Genomic DNA, 19,624 nt, shown 5'->3' with positions numbered 1-19,624 from the left:
TTTCATTAAATGAAAATTTGGGCGACGAGACATTTGAGAATGTAAATTCTCAAATCACTAAGTTCTAATAGATGGACGCCAAGTCTAAACTTGTCATTGGTGAAAATCCCAAAGCGTGTCCAAGAGGGCTCACTATATTGTGCAAGCACAAATGATATCAGATTCAGCTTTTTATAGCGTATCGATGAGATATAATGGAAGGTCTTCATACCGTTTTGCCGTGCAGGCTGGGTGCGCTGACGGTGTGTGTGATGTAGCCCATGGCTGGCATGGAGCGTCTGGCGATCTGGGAGGTCTGCGGAGGAAGCGAGCGCATCCACGTGTTAACCACAGCTCACAAAGTGTTCAAATCAAACAGAATGTCTAATTCACCGACAGGCTTATTAATAAGTTCAAAACATTGCTCACAAACAAACATGGCTACACAGCACTTTTTTTTTTTTTTCTGTTGGAAACAAGGTGTGCCCTGACTTTTTCTGACGCTACAGGGCTTGGAAAGATTTGACATTTTTGCTTAACACACAGAATTAGTGGAAAGCAGGCAGGCCCACTATAGCCAGCCTTAAAAGGACACAAACAACAAGAGATTTAATTAACTTCACATAAATTAGAGCGAACCTGCTTTCTTAAAATAACATTTGTTTGCTACCAGCAAGAGAAGCACTGTGAGCCGTTCCCTCGGAGATTCCCAAGCCACCATTTTTTTGCTGTATAATAGGTTTTTTATTTAAATGCGGGATGAGAAGAAAGAGCGCGCTGCTGATGTATGAGATCGAGTGGAGATGTTTATAGGGTGCTGGCGAGCCCTGGGCACATCGGATTAGATGCTAATAAAACATCTCTCTTCATGATAGTCCGCTGGGACCAAACGCATCGCTATTACCACAGCCTCCTCAGCCTGAAAGATGCTGGGCGCACCAAAACTCAAGTTCAACTGCTTGTAGTTCTCACAAACATTTGCTCCCTCGCTTGGGTCACTGTGGTCGCCTTTGTTTGGAAAATATACTGCGACTCATCCATATTATAAGCATACGCCTATAATTAGTCCTAACGCGCTATGGGGGCAGGATGCGTGTGTGTAAGGGGTCAAATGTGAGGCCTTGTGTTATGTGTGTCGGCCAATGTGGTTGGAGGGCGTGGCTGATGGGCCTGCCCTTTGACTGCAGCAATGTGTGGAGGGAATCACACAGGAGCTCGGGCTACAACCACCTGTGGAGTGGAACATGGGAAAAAAAAGTCGCCCTCTTGTAAATGCTAATACTAGTACGCTCTTTGCACGAATTCACGCCTCGCGGGGTATATATCGTCTGATTTCACATTACTTACAGTATTCGCACAATTTAACGTTAAATATCAACTTTCCCCCAGTCATTATCAATTGTACAGACGAGTCCCACTTTCCACACCCACTTCCATACGTACACACAACTTATCATCATTAGCATCTGTCTGATACTGCTCAATGGCGCAGTCGGTAAAGTGCATTGTTCAATAATAAGGAGATCGCGGGTTTGAATCCCACCTTTGACTGTACAATATGCTAAGTGATATACATGTATACCAACTGACAACACTATCAAAAAATGCATTATAATTTCACTGAAATGATTAAATGCATGCTAGCTTTCAGCATCAGATGACACTTTTGAAAATAGATGCGTTAGCTTGCACTTTTCAAAATAAATACACTACTGCCCTGACTTTGAACAGGTCAAGTTAGCTCAATGGTTAAAACAATTGACTTCCACCACTGATTACCTGGGTTCAAACCCCGCTTGGACCACATTTTAGTGCTTTAGTAACTTATCTTTCAATTTACTTCATAAGCACATGCATTCAAATCTTAGCATTCAGATTTTCTGGAGAAATTGCACTTTGTCTCTTAATATACCTTAAACAGTATTTTTTTTGTTCTAATGCAGTGGAAATTCATGAAATTCCACTGAATTTTTTCAATAATTTCCATTGTATCTTTACACCATGAGCACCATCTAGAGGAGTCAAAGCCTATCGCAAGTGCTTCATGAAGCTTCATTTTCAGTTTTCAGGTATTGTACAATAAGGGAATAAGGTCAAATAGTTTGCATAACGGATATAACAGTGAACCCTCACCTATGTGCTTTTCGGCATTCACAAATTGCATTTGGAACCTTTCCTCTGTTATTTCCTGAAAGCCCAGCACTGTATGGCATGTTGGTGTCACATAAGTATAATAAAGTGAGCTGAGGAGCTTCATTGAAATGGACTGTTTTTTATATAGCGCTTTATCTACACCATATGTGGCCGAAGGACACTTTGACATGGTCACCAAGGGTGAGGATTGAACCCACAACCTCACAGATGGAAGATGACCACTCCACCACTGAGGCATGCCGCACCATTTATATAAACGTAGTGCTTTGCTGCCATTTTGTGCCAATGAACTATATTGAAGTCAAGTGTAGGGCTTAAAATTGCATTCAATTAATGGCAATTTTCTATTCTTCTCATTTCTAGTTCCTGATGGTAAAACAGCAAGTAGCGATACCTTAAAACAAGCCTGATATTGGCAACGATACCTGGTATCGGTACCTGCCCATCCCTAGTTAAAAGTGAGTTGAGGAACTTCATAGAGTCAAAAGTCGTGTTATGTCACCTTTGTGCGGCATTTTGTGCTAAGGAACTATGTTGCATTGAGTCAATAAGTTTCATTCAGCCCAAAGTAGTGCTTTGCCGGCGTCTTGTAGCATTTTGGGGCCAAGGAAGGAACGTTATCAAAGTGAGCTTAGGAGCTTCGTTTAGAGAACGGTAGTGCTTTTGACACCAGACTGGCGTCTTTCTGCTAAGAAACAATGTTGAAGTGAGTTGAGGAGTTTCATTTAAACAAAATTAGTGCTTTGATGCCAGCTTGTGACAACTAAAGGCAAATACAAATCTTTTTGGAAGGTCATTATTAATCGTGGATTTTCATGATTGGCAGAATAGTGGCGGTTTTCTGTTTTTGACTACATCAACAGAGTGGGAAGACATTGTAGCTGTTAAATGATGAGATGATTTTCCGTGACAAAGCACAACATGCCAAACCTGTGAGAGGCGAGTAAAGATGTGCCCCGGGGAGGTGGCGCCGGTGTTGTCCACACTCGACAAATCATCAAGCGGCCTGACTGTCCTTCTGCCCGACGGCGTGTGCGGCCTGCGGGGGGACAGCGGCTTGAAGGACGGGGAGACGGACGGCGGCACCTCGCAGGGGGACGGCGGCACTGAGATGGAGCGCGGCATCTCCACGGTGACGGTGAACGATGAGGAGTCGGTGAAGTCGGGGCCGGCGGCGTACACGGGCGCCGTGGGGCTGCCGTGCCGGAACTGCTGCCTCTGCTGCCACTCGTACAGCTGCCACACCATCCCCTCCTTGGTGGCCACGCGCTCGTCCGAGGACATGCGGAAGTGGCTCAGTCGGTCGTGGGCGTACTTGTAGTCGCTGGGCAGGTTGAAGGACGGAGAGTTGCTGCCGGACGGGAGGCGGGGGGACTTTGGCAGTGACTGGCAGGACGCGTCTGCTGCGCTGACTTTGCGATGCAAGGGGGGAGTTCGCCGAGGGAGGTTGTACTCAGCAGAGGGAGTGCTGACAGAGAAGCAAATGACAAACTGTTAGTTGAACTACAACTCAAGGGTACTACTAGTGCACCGAATTGAAGACAAAGAGTGTCCAAGTACATGGACATATCAACCAATAAATGCTTTCCATATAACTCAAGTGAAGCATTCAGGATGCAATGTTGGCCACTAGAGGGCAATATTTAGCTATCTTTCTATCCTACTTCTTCACAGAGTGGAAAACACTTACATTGAAATTAACCAGGAAGACTGCCACTGACCTCTTTGGCGGGTCGCCCTTTTGAACTTTGACCCAGTGCTCCACCTGAGCCAGCGTGCTCTTTCGCTGTGCATGTTTCTCTGTGTCAGCCCCCCTGTGATACACGAGGTTTCCATTGTGGTGTTCGGACGGCACAGGACCTTGCGGGACACTCAGATGGCCGTTCCTTTGAGGGCCAACACCGTCCACTGAGTTTGGAGAGAGTCTTTCCCTTGGATCCGACAACCTGGGCCTTCCTTGGACCTCCAACATGTACCTGCCCTCTTCTCCGGGAGACAGCCGCATGCCATCATCCCAAGAGTGCGCCCGGTCCGTCCTCGGAAATGTTTCTGACTGAGGTGTCGTCTGCTTGACGTGGTTGGTTTGAGGAAGGGCCTGCTGTATGATTTTCTCTGGTCTCTCTATTTCTCTGAAAGGAGGTTCACAAAGGGTCATTTAAGAATAAGAATGTACTTAGACTGAAGACACATGCATCCAGTTTCGAGAGCAATTTGACTCTATTTAGAGTGGGACCAAATAGACTCCGTTTTAGAGTAATATTTACACTTGGAAGAAAGTAAAATACTTGAAATAAATAAATAAAAATCACTCAAGGGTTGAGGAACAAGCTCACGACCTTTACTCCTCCTGTGTGTTTAGTATATCGCCCGTGTCAGCTGGAATCTTCGTAACAATGTTTTTTTTGTCTCCTGTTGGATGTAACAGTAGGAGGGGCATAGCTCAGATGGTAGCCTCCCAAGCTGAAGGTCGTGAGTTTGTTCCTCAACCCTTGAGTGACTTTTATTTATTTATTTTCAATTCTTTATTTTACTCCCTGAGTCTATTGGTCCCACTCTAAATAGAGTCAAATTGACTCTACAGAATTTACTGTATATGACAGAGCAGACGTGCAAGACAGGCTTGACAATATCCAACTACACATGCAACATGAAACTTATGTAAATATTTATTTTTGCTTTATTATTTATTTTGCCACTATTTCAGCCTCCATTGAGAATCATGTGGTGGTTTTTAAAGGGCCAGTTAAGCCGGTTAATGACAGGGTGGACATCAATTTCAGGGACACAGCCAATGGGGGGAAAATGCTAGAAAATGAAGACAGCATTATTTCAAAAAGCTTATCACTATGGACTGGTATGTGTGAGAATGGTTGGTCACTTATAATGGGACCTCAAGAGTTTCACTATTTTGCTACATTTTCATGATGACTGAGTGATTCTGATGAGGACACTCAGGAGACAAAGGCACTCTATAGTGATACTGATCCTTGATTTGACTAATAATGTGCCTTGGCTCAATAATGTTTGGGGAACATTATGCTAAGTGTGTTACTATTAAGTAACACACACAGCAGGTGGCAATATTACACAGTCCACAACTAGGCTGAATATGAAAAAACACTCGGCTTGGTCGAAAACTCAACTTTTTAACTTGAAAAAACATAAATGATATAAATTAGTAACAAAGTAAAATAGTATTTTTTAAAATACAATAAAATAAAATTAAAAAAAAAAACTTGTAAGCACTCACCATGCCGTTCCACACATTAACTTAAATTCTAATATGTTTAAGATCATGAGAAGTAAAAAAAAAAATTATGATTCAATTTTGATTAATTACGTCGTACAGGGACTGTTCACATAGTCTTAAGATGTAATAAGACCCTCTACAGAAGTGCCTCTCTCGGCGGGGGCTTCTGTCCAGCTGGCAGAGGGCTTCAGTCGTCATCTAGATGCACCTCAAACATTATCGAGGCCCTGAACAGATGGCCAGAGTCTGACCTGCTAAAATGAATCCTCAGAAGGCCGGGAAGCTATCAATCATATTCGATGGTAATGCAAATGTAAGTAGAACTTGTGTCCAAATGCTGCATCCAGTTTTTTTTCTTTCTTTTTAACGACATCACCTCACTCGGTTCACACAGATTGCTGTGCTTTATGGAGGGGGCAGGACGTTAGTTATATAGCTGGAAGCTCCAGCCAATGGGAGAGGAGAGGCCTATACTCCGCGGGGCGAGACCAACCTCTTAATGGTGTGGCTCTGCTGCATCAGCGCCGCCTGGTTCATGGCCCGGATCCAGCCTTTCATGTCCTCCTGCGTGTCGGCGCTAAAGAAATACGTCCGCATCCCGCAGTGTTCCGCCTGCGAGCCAATCACAGAGTTCTTATTGTAGATGTAGGAGCGCATTCCTGTGTGGCTCGCCTGTCAGAAGGAAGTAAAGCAAATGCAGATGTGACAACTAAAATGACCAGCAGTAAAGTTGGGAAAGTCTGATGAGTGTCAATAAAGAATAGCAGGAAGCAAAGTGGCGCATCATAAACAAAAGCATTGTTCAGTTTATGGCAACAACTCGCTACCAACCATACAATGGAAAAGACGGATTAGTAATGGGATATCTGCAAATTACTACAGTAAATACAATCCTAATTTTAGTAATACAATCCTGATTTGGGTCGTCTGCACCCAAAAAAAACTGAAGTATCAATCAAAACTAGATTATCAGTGTACAGGCTAAAAAGAATTGGTAGAATATTTCACCTAGAAGTCAAACGTATTGTCTTTGAAAACGCACATATGTAGCTAAAGTCTGGAAAGGACCCGTACCATTAAACTCACTGAGGCAATTTAACAATTCCGTTATAGAAACAGCGCTCAGTTATAACGGGGAACCTGTGAGATACAGTGCAATAAAATGCACTGGCTCTATCCTAAATATGATTTAGAAACTGCAGGACTACAAGGTATTCATGGAGACAAGCAGTAATAATGTTTAAAAAAAATAAAAACAATGAAATGTGCAGAATGTGAAATGTGTATTTTCCAGAGGTGGCAAATGTACTCACACTCTATCCTTAAGTACATAAAAGTAAAGTATAAAGATACTCGTGTAAAAAAGAAAAAAGCCTTTCGTAAAAGTAGAATTAAGATATTAAACACCTTGGTGGACATCAGTGGTTATTTGGTGTGATTGTGACCATGTTAGCTAGCTACTTACACACCTTCCTATAGTCCACTAGATATGGCCACTTTAGCGTGCCGTTGTTGAGTGTTTCTCGTCAACTTGCCACAAATTTCCGAGTTTGTTTCTCATATATTTGTGACTTTTTTTTCTTGCAAATTTGCCACTTTATAATGTTGCAAATACACAAGTTTTTTTCTCGGTACATTTGTGTGTGTTTTCTCTGAATATTATCCCCCTAAAATATATATATATATATATTTATATTTATACGTGGCCCAAATGTGCCGTCTTAAAAAGAAATTTAAAAAATAAATACACATGTAAAGAATATACGCAAAAACGATTTCAAATCAAAACATTTGGTGCAGTTCTCCAAACCTTTGAGTGGTAATTACGCAAAACTGTCAGTAGAGGGTAGTGAGTTACCCTTTTTGAAATGAAATCACCTCTTTTTCCCAATTGTTTACAGTGTGCGGGAGGAAGGGGGGACTTTAACTTCCGTGGTGGTGCACTGTAACACTAATATTGGCTTTCACTCGGACAATCTGAATACAAACACTCGGACAGGCAACACATACAGTATGTATAGAATTCACAGAGTATATGTTATCATAATTAGCAAAAGTATGTGTGAGGTTGTCATGTGAACAGCCACTAACGGCTGACAGGCCATTCTGTTGACTCTAGCACTCTCGAGGTTGTCTATTCTGAAAATGACTTGACTGGCATTAAATGAGTTGAGTACGGTAAAAAAAAAGAAAAAGAAAAAAAGTTTCCCACCACTGGTCTTTTCCATAATGACAATGACAAAATGATGAACGATAAAAAGCATGACAAGGACACAGACCAGAGCCGATGGGAGCACTAATGTTGATGGCGGCTGCTTAACTCGATTAAACCTTTGTTGCCCTGCGTTGTAAGAAAACCAGAATCATCAAGCCATTAGCATATTTGGTAAATAGTGCAAACACTGTGTATGTCACTCCAGCACTGACACTGCATTTTCCTGCTGATCCAATTTCCTTAAGTGCAGATCCAATATCAAATGTGTCACCATCCAAATAAGGCAAAAACAATTTGCTCAAATTAATAGCACCCCAAAGGGCTCTGGTATCGACGCACCGCATGTTGCTGGTTCACGACAACGCGCTACTAATGCGCATTTGGGAATGCGCATTGTACGCCAGGAAGAATGAGGTGGAATCGCGTGGTGACGAAGATCACTGGTGATGATGCTGAAGTGAAATCAAATACGTACAGTATTCATGCAAGACAGGAAGCTTGGACCGCCGCTCGCAGAGAGAACAGTACTCACGCCGCCCGCCCGCGCACACACCCGGTCACAATGGAAGGCAATTGACCAACAGGGGATGAGAGAGACACAGTAAGATGAGTAATAAATAAAGAATTTAAAAAAGAAAAACAATAAGCGGCTCAGACTGTTAACTTCCCTTGACAGGTCAGGGGACACGTGTTTATCGATAAAAGCAAGTTGGCCCCTTAGAAAATTAAGGTTTTTTTTGTTTTGTTTTTTTACAGTTATTTGTGTCACTTATTTTGGCAGTTAAATGACAACGAGTCTATAAGTGCAGCTTGAATTAATATTTCAGTTTCTATTTAGTGGACATTTTGGTTAATTACACTTTCATCAAACCCGTCCCACACACGCAAAAAAAAAAGAAAAAGAAAATCCCAATAATGATGATTCTAATGTTTAAGACATCATTTCTAGTTGTCTTCATCCAACACAGCATTCACTATACATTTTTGCTGCAGTCTAACACTGTGAGTCGTCAGGATATTTATGAATTATATACAATTAAATGGATGATTTCTCATAGGTGTAAAAAAAAAAAAGTTTTCCACTTTGCATATAAGCCGCAGTTAACTGCAGGCTGCAGGGAAAGGAAGCAAGAACAATCCATCATGTATATTCCCAGTTGCGCAATTAACTCACGTTACAGTATGACATTTAAAGGCACGTGTGACTCATTCAGATGTTTAAGGCACATACACTACATGTGAATCCAACAAGTAAGTCCAATACAGTAAGTACAACATAGAATTGCCTACAGCTGCAGCGCTACATCAAATATTCAGTCACTATATTTCCACAGAGGCGAGGTACAGTATAGAACATTGTCACTGGAGCGGAAAGAAATGAATGCATTTACCGCCCTTTGGAAGGAAACTCGCTTTTAAATGTTATACATCACACTCACCTGTTCAAACTTGACTTTTGCTGCAGTATTACTGCTCGTTGCAATTATTCACATCATTACAAAATCAGTGTGAATTTGCTTTATTTCACAATAACCGGATTGTTATTGAGCACAATTAGCGAAAATAAAACCCTAATGTTTCTGCTTCCTGCCCTCCATCAGTGCGCAAAAAAATCTGTCTGCTGTGCTTGACGTACTGTACGTATGCTAATTCATGCAGGAATCATGCCTGGAATACGTAAAAGATCCACTGCAGCAGAGACAGCCATCACGGGGGTTGTGGGGGGGGGTTATTAAAAAAAAGGTTAACAACCAGACCCCGACCATCTGGAAGAACTCCTCCGAGCTCGTTCACTGACGTGCTAGCAAAATATTTCTTGTTCCACATTTCGTATTCAGCACAACAGAAAGCAACAACACTCTGGTTTGATAGATTCATCTAGTATTCACTGTGTTTATGCTCAAGCCAAAGCAATAAAAGTGTTGCTTTGGCGCCATCTTGGGTGCCGATGAATGACGTTGAAGTGCATCATTTAGACAAAAGTAGTGCTTTGCCATCACCTAGTGACACCTCGCTGCCGAGGGACTATGATGAAATGAGTTGAGGAGCTGTATTTAGACAAAAGTAGGGCTTTGCCGCCATCCCGTGGCTTCTATAGGCAATTATAAACATTACTAGGTGCTACTAGTCTCGTACTAGTAGTGATGTAATAAATTCCTACTAGTTTACATACAGCGCGTCACTACTAGTGAGCAGATGTCACCTAGTGCAGAATTTTGACTCACTACTAACTCATTATTCTATAGTGTGCTTAAATGTGATACAGTAATGAAAAGCAGTAGTGGTAGGCTGACAAATATGCTATAAATAAATGGAAATAAATACTATACTAGTCAGCCTTGCCAAAAATGAAGCAATCAAACTTAAATTGCTCAATTAGATCAAAAAAACAAAAAAGAAAAGATTTCTATTTGTCGTGTATCAATTTGTGGCCATGTTGGTAGCAGCGGTAACTCTGTGTGTTGACCATCACGTCGGCAAGAAGAAATATTGTTACCTTGAAAGCATATTTGCGGTTGACGTGGTCTTCGGGCGCAACTGCTGCGATGACATAACTGGGCAGAGGAATGCTACCGAGGACCGTCTCCTCGCGGCTGTCTGAAGCAACGAGCAAGCACACAAACATGTCAGTAATTGTGCCCAAAACACACAAAACGCTGAGTTCTGCCAAGATGTTTTACGATGTTCACAAGAGATTTGGGATTTACGAGTGGCGGGAAAAGTGTGCTGTAATTCGTGGGTGACAACTGTATGAGCGAGGCCATGTGGCGCTACGAGGCCTTTGCGTTATCCGTTATTGAGCAAGCAGAATGGGAGGAGAGGTGCATGGTAGCATCTCGGGAGTTTGTTTATTAGTTGAAAAAAAAAAAAGATCTACCCGTATATATAGATGTAAATCTGATATCAAAAATGGTTCACACTCACCTTTGTAGTAAAACAAGCAGAAGTCGGACAGCACAAACCACTTTCGTTTCCAGAGTCGCATTCCAGAGCTGTCCTGGAAGTTCACAGGGAAATGCGCCTGAGTTTACGGGTTAGCAACGTAACAAAATAACAGTTTCAATGGCATTTTAATGATGCATTGCAGGTTGGGAATTACAATGAAACCCTGAGAAGGTTGCAAAATTGGGAAACAGACACATTTAAAGACCTTGAAATGTCAAGTGAGAAGTACATTTATTTATTTTTTACAGTACAGTTCAGTTGTATTTAACTTTTAAAGGTGAATTGTGCTGTTTAAAAAGGTTTTCTACATCATTGATGCATTCTCTGACTCTCTGACTGCACCTATCAGCTTTTATCGTTTGGAGCCATTTTTTTTTATTTAAAACTGTCTAAATCTTTTGATTTCAACACAAACATCTATTTTGACTTAGGAAAAGAATGACCGAACCGGTAACATAGTACAACATCAATATCCCTTTTTTTAATCACTACATGAATACGAAGTCCAAAATAAACACCAATCAATGGTTAATAAACAGTAACAAGGGGGGAAAATGCTTTTGTCCGATTAGTTGATTAATCGATAGAATAATTCTAAAAATATTCAATAGTGACAGTACTAGCACCGACACTAGTCCAAACACGCCATTATTTTCTATATTGCATTTGTGGTAAATGAATTCATCAGCAGCAAAATCCATCTGTTTTTGTCCAGCTCAGATTTTGCCACTTGCTGTCAACTAAAAATAACATCACAGTTGCTCAGAGAGTGGCTTACGATATAATAGATCATTTTTGCGAACAATTTCATCCATATTTTTGATCAACACTTGGGCCTGCCAAGCTACTACAGTCTGTCATAGTACACGTTGGTCATAATTGTAGTACTTGGAGAAAAGTATTTTTTTCGGGGTGGTGTGAGAGGTTTGAGAACTACTGTTCCAAAACATTAGCTTTCATGCTAAGTACTGCAGACATTTTTTTTTTTGTGCCTAGATGCCATGATCAGTCACCTGTTTATAGAGCCAGCCCCTCACTACCACCGGGATGTTGAGGTTCCGTTTAATAGCCTGATCCCGCTTGCCAAAACTATGACATTTGCTCAGACTTCTCGATACCTGCAAGGACACAAAGATAAACTAAGATGCTATGATCACATATAAAAAAAAAAAAACAATAGCGTGCTTTACCTGTTGGAGTGTATTAACCTTCAAAAAGTAGATTGCAAAAAGTGTCATGGCCTTACAACAAGATGAGAACTGAACCAACCAAGGATGTGCACATCCATTTATAACCATACGAGGTCATTCTAGAGTGTGTGACATTTAATTACTTTTCACAGGTTTTTCTTTTACCTGCTGTCTACCCGAAAGGCTCACTAACAGGAGGTGTATTGTTGTGTATGTATAGAAAAGTGTATGTTAACTACAGTGACACAACCTAGTATTGATTTAGTGGAAAAAAAAAAGGCCAACAACACTGTGTGTAAAAGTATGCATGTGGCTTTAAAAGGCGGGGCCTGACCTGGTGAGTGACGTGGGAGTCAGTAAAGTAAGTAAAAGCGTAGAGTTGGTGTTACCTGGCTAACCTGTTAGTCAGTCTGCGTTATACTGTAAACACTTGGACCTCATGTATATAGTGTATGAATGGGTTTGTTACTGTCTGTCGTGATCATCAATTCTTTGATGTACTTTATACAATCTTTACTTCTGGTACGCATGTATTGCTGCTTGTCCATGTGGAAAAAAATGACCACCACAAAATCCCACGATATAGCGAAAAATCTGTCATCTTAAATGATGATTAAAAATCTGCGAAAAGTTTTTATGGTGTGACTTTTGTAAGTTTTGCTTTTGCTGTGTTGCAATCCAGTTGTTGAATTAAGTATGGAAACATGACTAAATTATGAAACAATGTGGTCATTAATCAGAATGAAGATAGCGTCGTCTAGAGTTGATTAAATCACTTTATCAACATTTGTGTTTCTTGTCACCCAGAGTGGAGAAAACAATTAAAAAGCAACAAATACAAAAGAAGAAATACTTTTCGGGACAAATCCTCTCACCTTTGACACCGAAGTGACGTCCATTGCTGTTGTGGTCACAAGCTTGGAGGACTCCGTGACCATACTGGGTGATCGGTGATTGGACATGCGGGACTCGATCCTACGGTTGACAAAAGGCAGCACGTGAGTGTTCAGTCTCATTTCCATTACTATATTTTACTCGTTCACTGCCATTGACGGCTATAGACGTCAAAAATTAATTTGAACAATTTCTATTAGTTTAACATTTTTTCCACTTTTGTTAACAAGAGTATGAAAACCTAGAATTATTATTTTTTTTACATTTAGAACAGATTTTTGAATTTTTGATTAATCATGAGTTAACTAGAGAAGTCATGCGATTAATTATGGGAATTTTTTTTATGTCCTGACGCTCCTAATTCTTAATAATCTTTTCTTCTTTCGTTTTTAAAAAATATATAAATTTATTTTATTTTTAATAAAAAAAATTAAAGAAAAGATTATTAAAAATTATGGGAGTCAGGCGATGATTTTTTTTTATCATAATTATTGCATGACTTCACTAGTTAACTCAATCAATCAATTTATTTCATTAATTTTTAAAAGAAAAAAGACAATAAAAAACAATATTCAAATTCCAAGTAAAGCAAAAGAATGAAAGGGGACAGAAAGAAGTAAAACTTGTTTTGTCTGCCCCTGATAAACTAAAAAAACTCACGATTAATCACAAATTTTATATCTGTTCTAAATGTACAATAATTATTTTTTTAAGTTTTCATACTCTTAACAAAAGTGGGAAAAAAATGTTAGACTAATTGAAATAGTTCAAATAAAGTTTTTACGTCTATAGCCGTCAATGGCAGTGAATGAGTTAAGTATATTTTTTCAGGTGCAACCATGAAGAAATCACTAAAGCTCTAGTGAACTAAATGAGGGAGTGCTGGAAAAAATAATGTTGGTCGTGCAAAATATTTAACTTATATGGACATTTTCACCAAGGGGTGTACTCACGTTTGTTGCCAGCGGTTTAAACATTTTAATGTTACTTATACTTAAGTGCAGAGTTTATCAGTACGTCTACTTTGACCTGAGTCCTTTTTTTAAAGTATAATACATACTTTGGCCACCTCTGCTTATTTCCTTTGACTAACTGCACTGAAATACAGATTTCTGGCCAAACGGATGTGACGATTTCCTGGCCTACGCAACACAGCCTGTCGGGACACCAGTGACACTTGTGGTGGAGTCCAGGGAGAACATTGAACATGCAGCAAGATAACGCCAAGAGGAGACATTGATAAGAACAAACAGCACACTCCATATATCACTAAAGTGCACAAGTTTTTTTTTTTTTTTTTTTAATCCAGCATTTGGATTGAGCCGTTAAACTGCATTTCCAAATACTTGCTATGCAAGGCCTATCATTGATTTGTAGTGGTGGTTGCATGACATTGTCCCATCAGCCTTATTGATTTCGTACATCAGTGGTCTTATCATGTGCATTGATTATGCAAATGTCAATGTATTTTGACACAAACACACTAGCGTTAAGATGAAATAGATATTTAAGAGATGAAGCTGCAATTTAACACTTTAACTACGTCCACAATCAATCCTGCTGAAGACAAAAAGCTTCGAAGAATGTTGTGGTAACCATCATGGAAAAAAAGTACAGTAACAAATTATTATACGACTTCCAATGGTCCATTGCTTTGAAATCGACTTCCCAATTTGAGTGAGCTCACGAGCGAAAACAATGCGTGACCCACTTCCTTCTTTTTTGCCACCGACGCTCCTGCATTGTTTCACAACGAGGTGAAAATAAACTTTCACGTCTTCCTGCTTGGTGTGCAGCCCTACTATCAAGCTGGAGACGTACGAGTGAACGAGCGCAGAAAGCGAGATCCAATTTGCTATCTATTCTTTGCTGCACGATCTGCACTGCCGCAGTTTCCTCTTCCAGGGATGTTTGCTGTCATATGAAGGGGGCTGTTTTATGTGACACCCGCTAGTGTTTACCACGTCTGTCATTGCAATAGTTTCCCCGGAGATTTGTTGTGGCGTGTGCGCTGAAGAGGGGCTATATTTCACATTTGTTAGACGGCCAAGGCTGGATTTCCTACTGCAATAATGGGAATTGGATCATATTAAATGTTGGTCCTTTTTGTGCCATTAGACGCTTGTGAGGAAAAGCGCTTGAATGGATGGTTTAGCTGAGAAGCTAATTATCTGTGTGATAATTGATAAAAGAGTCCAATTTTAAAAGGCCAAAATATACTGGTGAAGCTGTTGGTAAGCCAAATACGTGTTCTCACGGGAAACCTTTTTTTTGTATTACAGTCATTTAATCCCTGGAGAAACCTGCTTCCTCCTCATTAGTAGTAGTTTACCATAAAACATTTTAAAAAATATATACAAAATAAATGAATCCATAGCTGCCATCCCGAGAGTATGAAAATTTATACAAAAATTTTACACATCAAGTTTTGGTGCTACCAATAAAATAAATAAATAAATAAAAACAAAATTCAAAAAAGACTATTTACAAACTTTGTCTACCATAAATGTTGCCTAAAACATGTACAACTCAGTAGGGGGGGGGGGGGGGGGGGGCATTTAAAGTGGAGGTAAAAAATAACCAACTGAAATAGTGTGGTTGCGTAAGTATGCACACACCCTCTTTTAACTTAATTGTGTTTTTATTTGTTAATTTTTCCTTTCGGAAAATAATAGAGACAATTTACAAGTTACAACATTCACTTTTCACATACAATTATACCCGAAAAGAAAAAGGGCTGACGGGATGAAGCCGAAGCTTATTAATTCCCGTTCCCAGAATGCAATAGGATGCAGATAATCAAAGTGGTAATCCGTCACATATCTAATTGTGTTTTATCAAGTTGTTGATTGATGCAAAAGTTCATCTCCCCAATGGTCTTTGTTGATCAAAACATTGATTTGTTCTCTTGTTGATCAGTTTGGTCCAGTAGCAGCTAAGCTAAGCATAAATGGCAGCCACAGGCTGGAGTGGCTAACGAGCAGCTAGTGGGAGAAGCTATTTTTTTTTTTTTTTGTAAAGCTAGTAAAGGCTTGTGAGAGCATAGTAGAAGGTGACAAGGGACGGGATCCCGTAGCAGCAAGATGGCGGCAATACTTGCCAGCATCTTGTTAGGTTTGTCATTACTACATTTACGATTGCATAACATTTTTTTTTTTTTTGCATATTATTGAAATCAATCAAGTGGGATTTTAAATTGAATGAATTATTAGTTTACCACTAGATGGCACTAAAGATTACACACTCACTTTAACCCTTCAATTTATGTTAGCACACTCCTGCCATCATTTAAAGTGTGTTTGATTCAATTCAAATAAAATTCAGCTGGTCTAGTAGCTTCTTTTGCTTTCTAGCAGAAGACGGTATGTATGATGCAAGTTTAAGATTCTGCAAGTCAAGCAAAAATTGGCTTCTATGAGAACAACATTTAACACAAACTGACTGATGTGTTAAAAAGGGTTGTGTAGCTTGCCATTATTTAGACTGCACTTACTGTATAAATATCGACGTTGTGAAAATTGGCTGCCGGACATCTTGCTTAGCCATGATGGACATTCACCTGACACGTTACAAACTTGAGAATGCGAATCAATCCTCGTCACTTTTTGTGCTGTTCGAGCAGACAACATTCAATCATCTTGCATGCGCCTCATGTTCCACCTGCCGACTGGAATATAATCGCGCCCAAAAAAAGATGGCTCTAATTGTGCTGTGAAGCCATCAAGCGGCTTTGATGGCTTTGAAAGCATTACATGCTGACAATGTCATAAAAGGCGGTAAATCCAGTTGCCACACAACAAGACGTTCCATACTAAGGGAAAGGAAAATAAAGGTAAACAATTTCTTTATTCATAAAGGCTGGCTACTCTGTTGTGGTACTTAATGGTCATGCAGCAAAAACAGAAGGACGCTTTATTGTATTATGAGTGCTTTATTTATGTTCCACAAGCACAATACAGTATTAATCTGAATTCTGTGTTTAGACGAGTGGGGCTAGTAATATTGTAATGACAATTTTGGGTTGACTTCCCATCTAATTATTATTATTTTATATACTGTTACAGGCAATACATTTTAATTGTTGTTTAGTGATTTCCTCTATTTAAGCACAGTGTATTTTATGAGGTGATGTTTTATGTAAAGTTTGACAACCAGCTCTAAGTGTTGCGTGGCTGTACTAATTTTCTCATTAACTCTTAATTGAAAGCTTCTCCTGTGCTTGTTCCAGGTGATTAAACATTGACTAGGCTCTTTCCTAGCCTAATTTGAATCTCTTATTCTCTGACCTTGAACTGGAAGACGCACTCACTTGTCCTGTAGCGTGTATTCGGTGTTTTCGGGAGAAATCTGCCCGGTAACTGGGTGCCGAAATGATGTACACCTCACGTTGTGGCTGCAGGAGAAGAGAAAAAGAAATGTCGATGAAGGAATCGGGTTCTTGCACAGACAACATTGATGACATGATGGTTTGAAACCAAACTTGCCAAAAATGTGCACAGCATACACGGACGGGTACGGGTAGCAGCAGTTGTGACGTTATTTTTGGCCGACGGCAGAGGGCGATATTGCCAACATGATGAATTCATCTGTTTAATTATTCCACCATTTTAATCAGAATGCTGTTGCTAGACTAAAGGTTTTCACATATAATGTATTCTTAAATTAAAAAATTCAACGTTCAGCAGATGTAAAAATGTGGCACATCACACACTGTACATTAAATCAGTGATTCTCAAAGTGTGGCTCGTGAATGAATCTCTGGATTTAATACAATTCCAATGTACAACATTTAAAACGTAAAATACAATCAAACATATGATTCATGTTTTTTTTTTATCCAGTAAGTCATACTCACGATTGTATTTAACTCAACCCCAAAAACATTTTTGACAGTAATATCCTCTATGCAGCCCCACTAGTCTAAATATGGTATTCTGGTTAATATTGCGTTAATGGAATATGAATTAAGAAGCAAAATCCAGCCGTTTTGATCCATCTCAGGGGGCGACCATATTGCCACTTGCCGTCGACTGAAGATGACATCACAGTTTCTCAGGTCCCAGGTAACAACCAATCACAGCTCAGCTTCAGAAAACAGGTAAGCTGTGATTGGTCGTTGCCTGAACAATTGTGATGTCATCTTCAGTCAGTTGAGATGGACAAAAATGGCTGCTTCATAACTCATAATCCACTAACGAAATATTAACCAGGAATATGATATTTAGACTAGTGAGGTCACATAAAACATATTATTGTCAAGAAATGTTTAAGGTTGACTTCCTCCTAGAAGTGTAATACAGTTGTATTTAATCTTTATTTCTATTTAAGCACCATGTGTAAAACGTTTGAGAACAGATTTTTTTCAGGACAAGAATCCCACATGTGTATCTTTCACATTAGTAGCGAGAAAAGAAGATAACGGGAGCATGCAGGCCAATCGACTCACCAAATCCTTTAAGGTTCTTTTACTTTGAATTAGGACCAAACTGTTTTTCAATACGCACCATTTTATGCCACCAAATGTAAGCAGGGCGGCTTGTTTGCTATGCCCAGCACCCCGACCATTTAATCTTTAATCACCATCAGCCAGGGGTAATATTTCATTCCTAATCATAACTTTCATTTTATAAGCCTTGACTAAAAACATTGCTAACAAGTGCTCCTGTGGCTTTTCTATAATCATGCTCCTCATGAAAAATATCAGCGATAAACATGTTTGCACACTCGCCGCTTAAAATGCACTGGGGGTGAATAGATTACTTGATGTGTTGCAGTGATGGGTTAAAACAACAGCAGTGTTGAATGATACAAACATACAATAATGCCTCCCGCATGGAGATTTATGAGTTGGCATTTTGGGAAAGTTCAGACAACATATTGAACAGGATTGATGCCAAGTGATTCCGCACACACAAACCCATGTGCCCATCTACTGTATACACAAATCATGCACCGGCACTGGGCCAGGCTTGTTCCTGGTACCAACTCATCATGGGCCGAGCTGCACTGGATTCACTGTCGAGCACTGCACCGCCAACACATCCCCATTAATTAGAAAGCTGCATTCTTTGAGGCTTTTGTTTCAGCCGCATTACTTCTGAACTATTTGTCACGGAATTCGCAGCATCCCCAGTTAGTGCGGCAACACTGCAGCACAGTACAGCTATTTGTTTGCAGCCAGCTTCATCAGCGCTCGTGGCGCTGCCGTCCCTAACGGCAAAATCAACTCCTTGCAGATAACCTAACCAACAGAATGGAGTGTTGTGGATGTTCACTGTTCACTGTACACTGGAGTGACTGCACACTAAGAAAAGGTTGGGTCTTCCTATATATAATCAATAATAAAAGCCGCCGGTTTACGTGTGAATTAAAATAGTGCTGCGATTGGCTGGCAACCAGTTCATCAGGGTGTACCCTGCCTACTGCCCGAAGCCAGCTGGGATAGGCTCCAGCACCCCCGCGACCCTTGTAAGGACAAGCAATTAAGGAAATGGATGGATTAAAATAGTGTGCTGCCATCTAGTGGTCGAAGGTGGAATCACACCCAAAATAAACTGGCGACAGAACAAAATAGAGAATGTGGTCCACATGAGTAGTCCGAGGGCCTATTCTAAAAATAGCTCACCAGCGGTAGGACATTGTGATCTTTTTTTTTTGGGGTGTTTGTAAAGTGATCGTTTCAAAATGTAAACACTGGTAGAGATTTATAGAAATAAAGTGTTGTATGTTAATATTTATCTGTTTCCTAATTACTGTGTATTGTGAGAAATCATTAATATGGTGTCTCTTCAAAAGTGAAAATCAATCATTATTAATAACAACATATAATATAATAATGACATCATAGTAAAATAATTTGAGCAATTTTGAAATTTCAGAAGCGTGTACCCAACTGCTAGTCAATAACATTAATCTCTCAAAAAAAAAAAAACACACATACAACAAAAAAAAAAAAAAAAAAGGAGAACAATGATGATGACATTTCAAATGATCAAT

At 40.0% G+C, this 19,624-nt stretch overlaps 1 protein-coding gene across 8 annotated transcripts in view; it reads right to left on the bottom strand.

Annotated features, from left to right (window-relative positions):
* The window catches only part of plekha7b (pleckstrin homology domain containing, family A member 7b), a 72,590-nt gene that overhangs the window by 20,625 nt on the left and 32,341 nt on the right, over nucleotides 1–19,624 (bottom strand). For all 8 annotated transcript variants that reach the window (XM_077563354.1, XM_077563353.1, XM_077563356.1 and 5 more), the window contains exons 4-12: nucleotides 16,938–17,021; nucleotides 12,610–12,709; nucleotides 11,558–11,662; nucleotides 10,524–10,596; nucleotides 10,096–10,196; nucleotides 5,877–6,055; nucleotides 3,855–4,262; nucleotides 3,064–3,601; nucleotides 212–295 (exon numbers count right to left, since the gene is read on the bottom strand). In XM_077563354.1, the coding sequence (XP_077419480.1) occupies nucleotides 212–295; nucleotides 3,064–3,601; nucleotides 3,855–4,262; nucleotides 5,877–6,055; nucleotides 10,096–10,196; nucleotides 10,524–10,596; nucleotides 11,558–11,662; nucleotides 12,610–12,709; nucleotides 16,938–17,021 (1,672 nt within the window). The remainder of the gene's footprint in view (nucleotides 1–211; nucleotides 296–3,063; nucleotides 3,602–3,854; nucleotides 4,263–5,876; nucleotides 6,056–10,095; nucleotides 10,197–10,523; nucleotides 10,597–11,557; nucleotides 11,663–12,609; nucleotides 12,710–16,937; nucleotides 17,022–19,624) is intronic.

This window comes from Vanacampus margaritifer, chromosome 4 (assembly GCF_051991255.1).
Source record: "Vanacampus margaritifer isolate UIUO_Vmar chromosome 4, RoL_Vmar_1.0, whole genome shotgun sequence".
In the NCBI taxonomy this organism is placed as follows: Eukaryota; Metazoa; Chordata; class Actinopteri; order Syngnathiformes; family Syngnathidae; genus Vanacampus; species Vanacampus margaritifer.
This window is presented reverse-complemented; position numbering and strand designations above follow the sequence as displayed.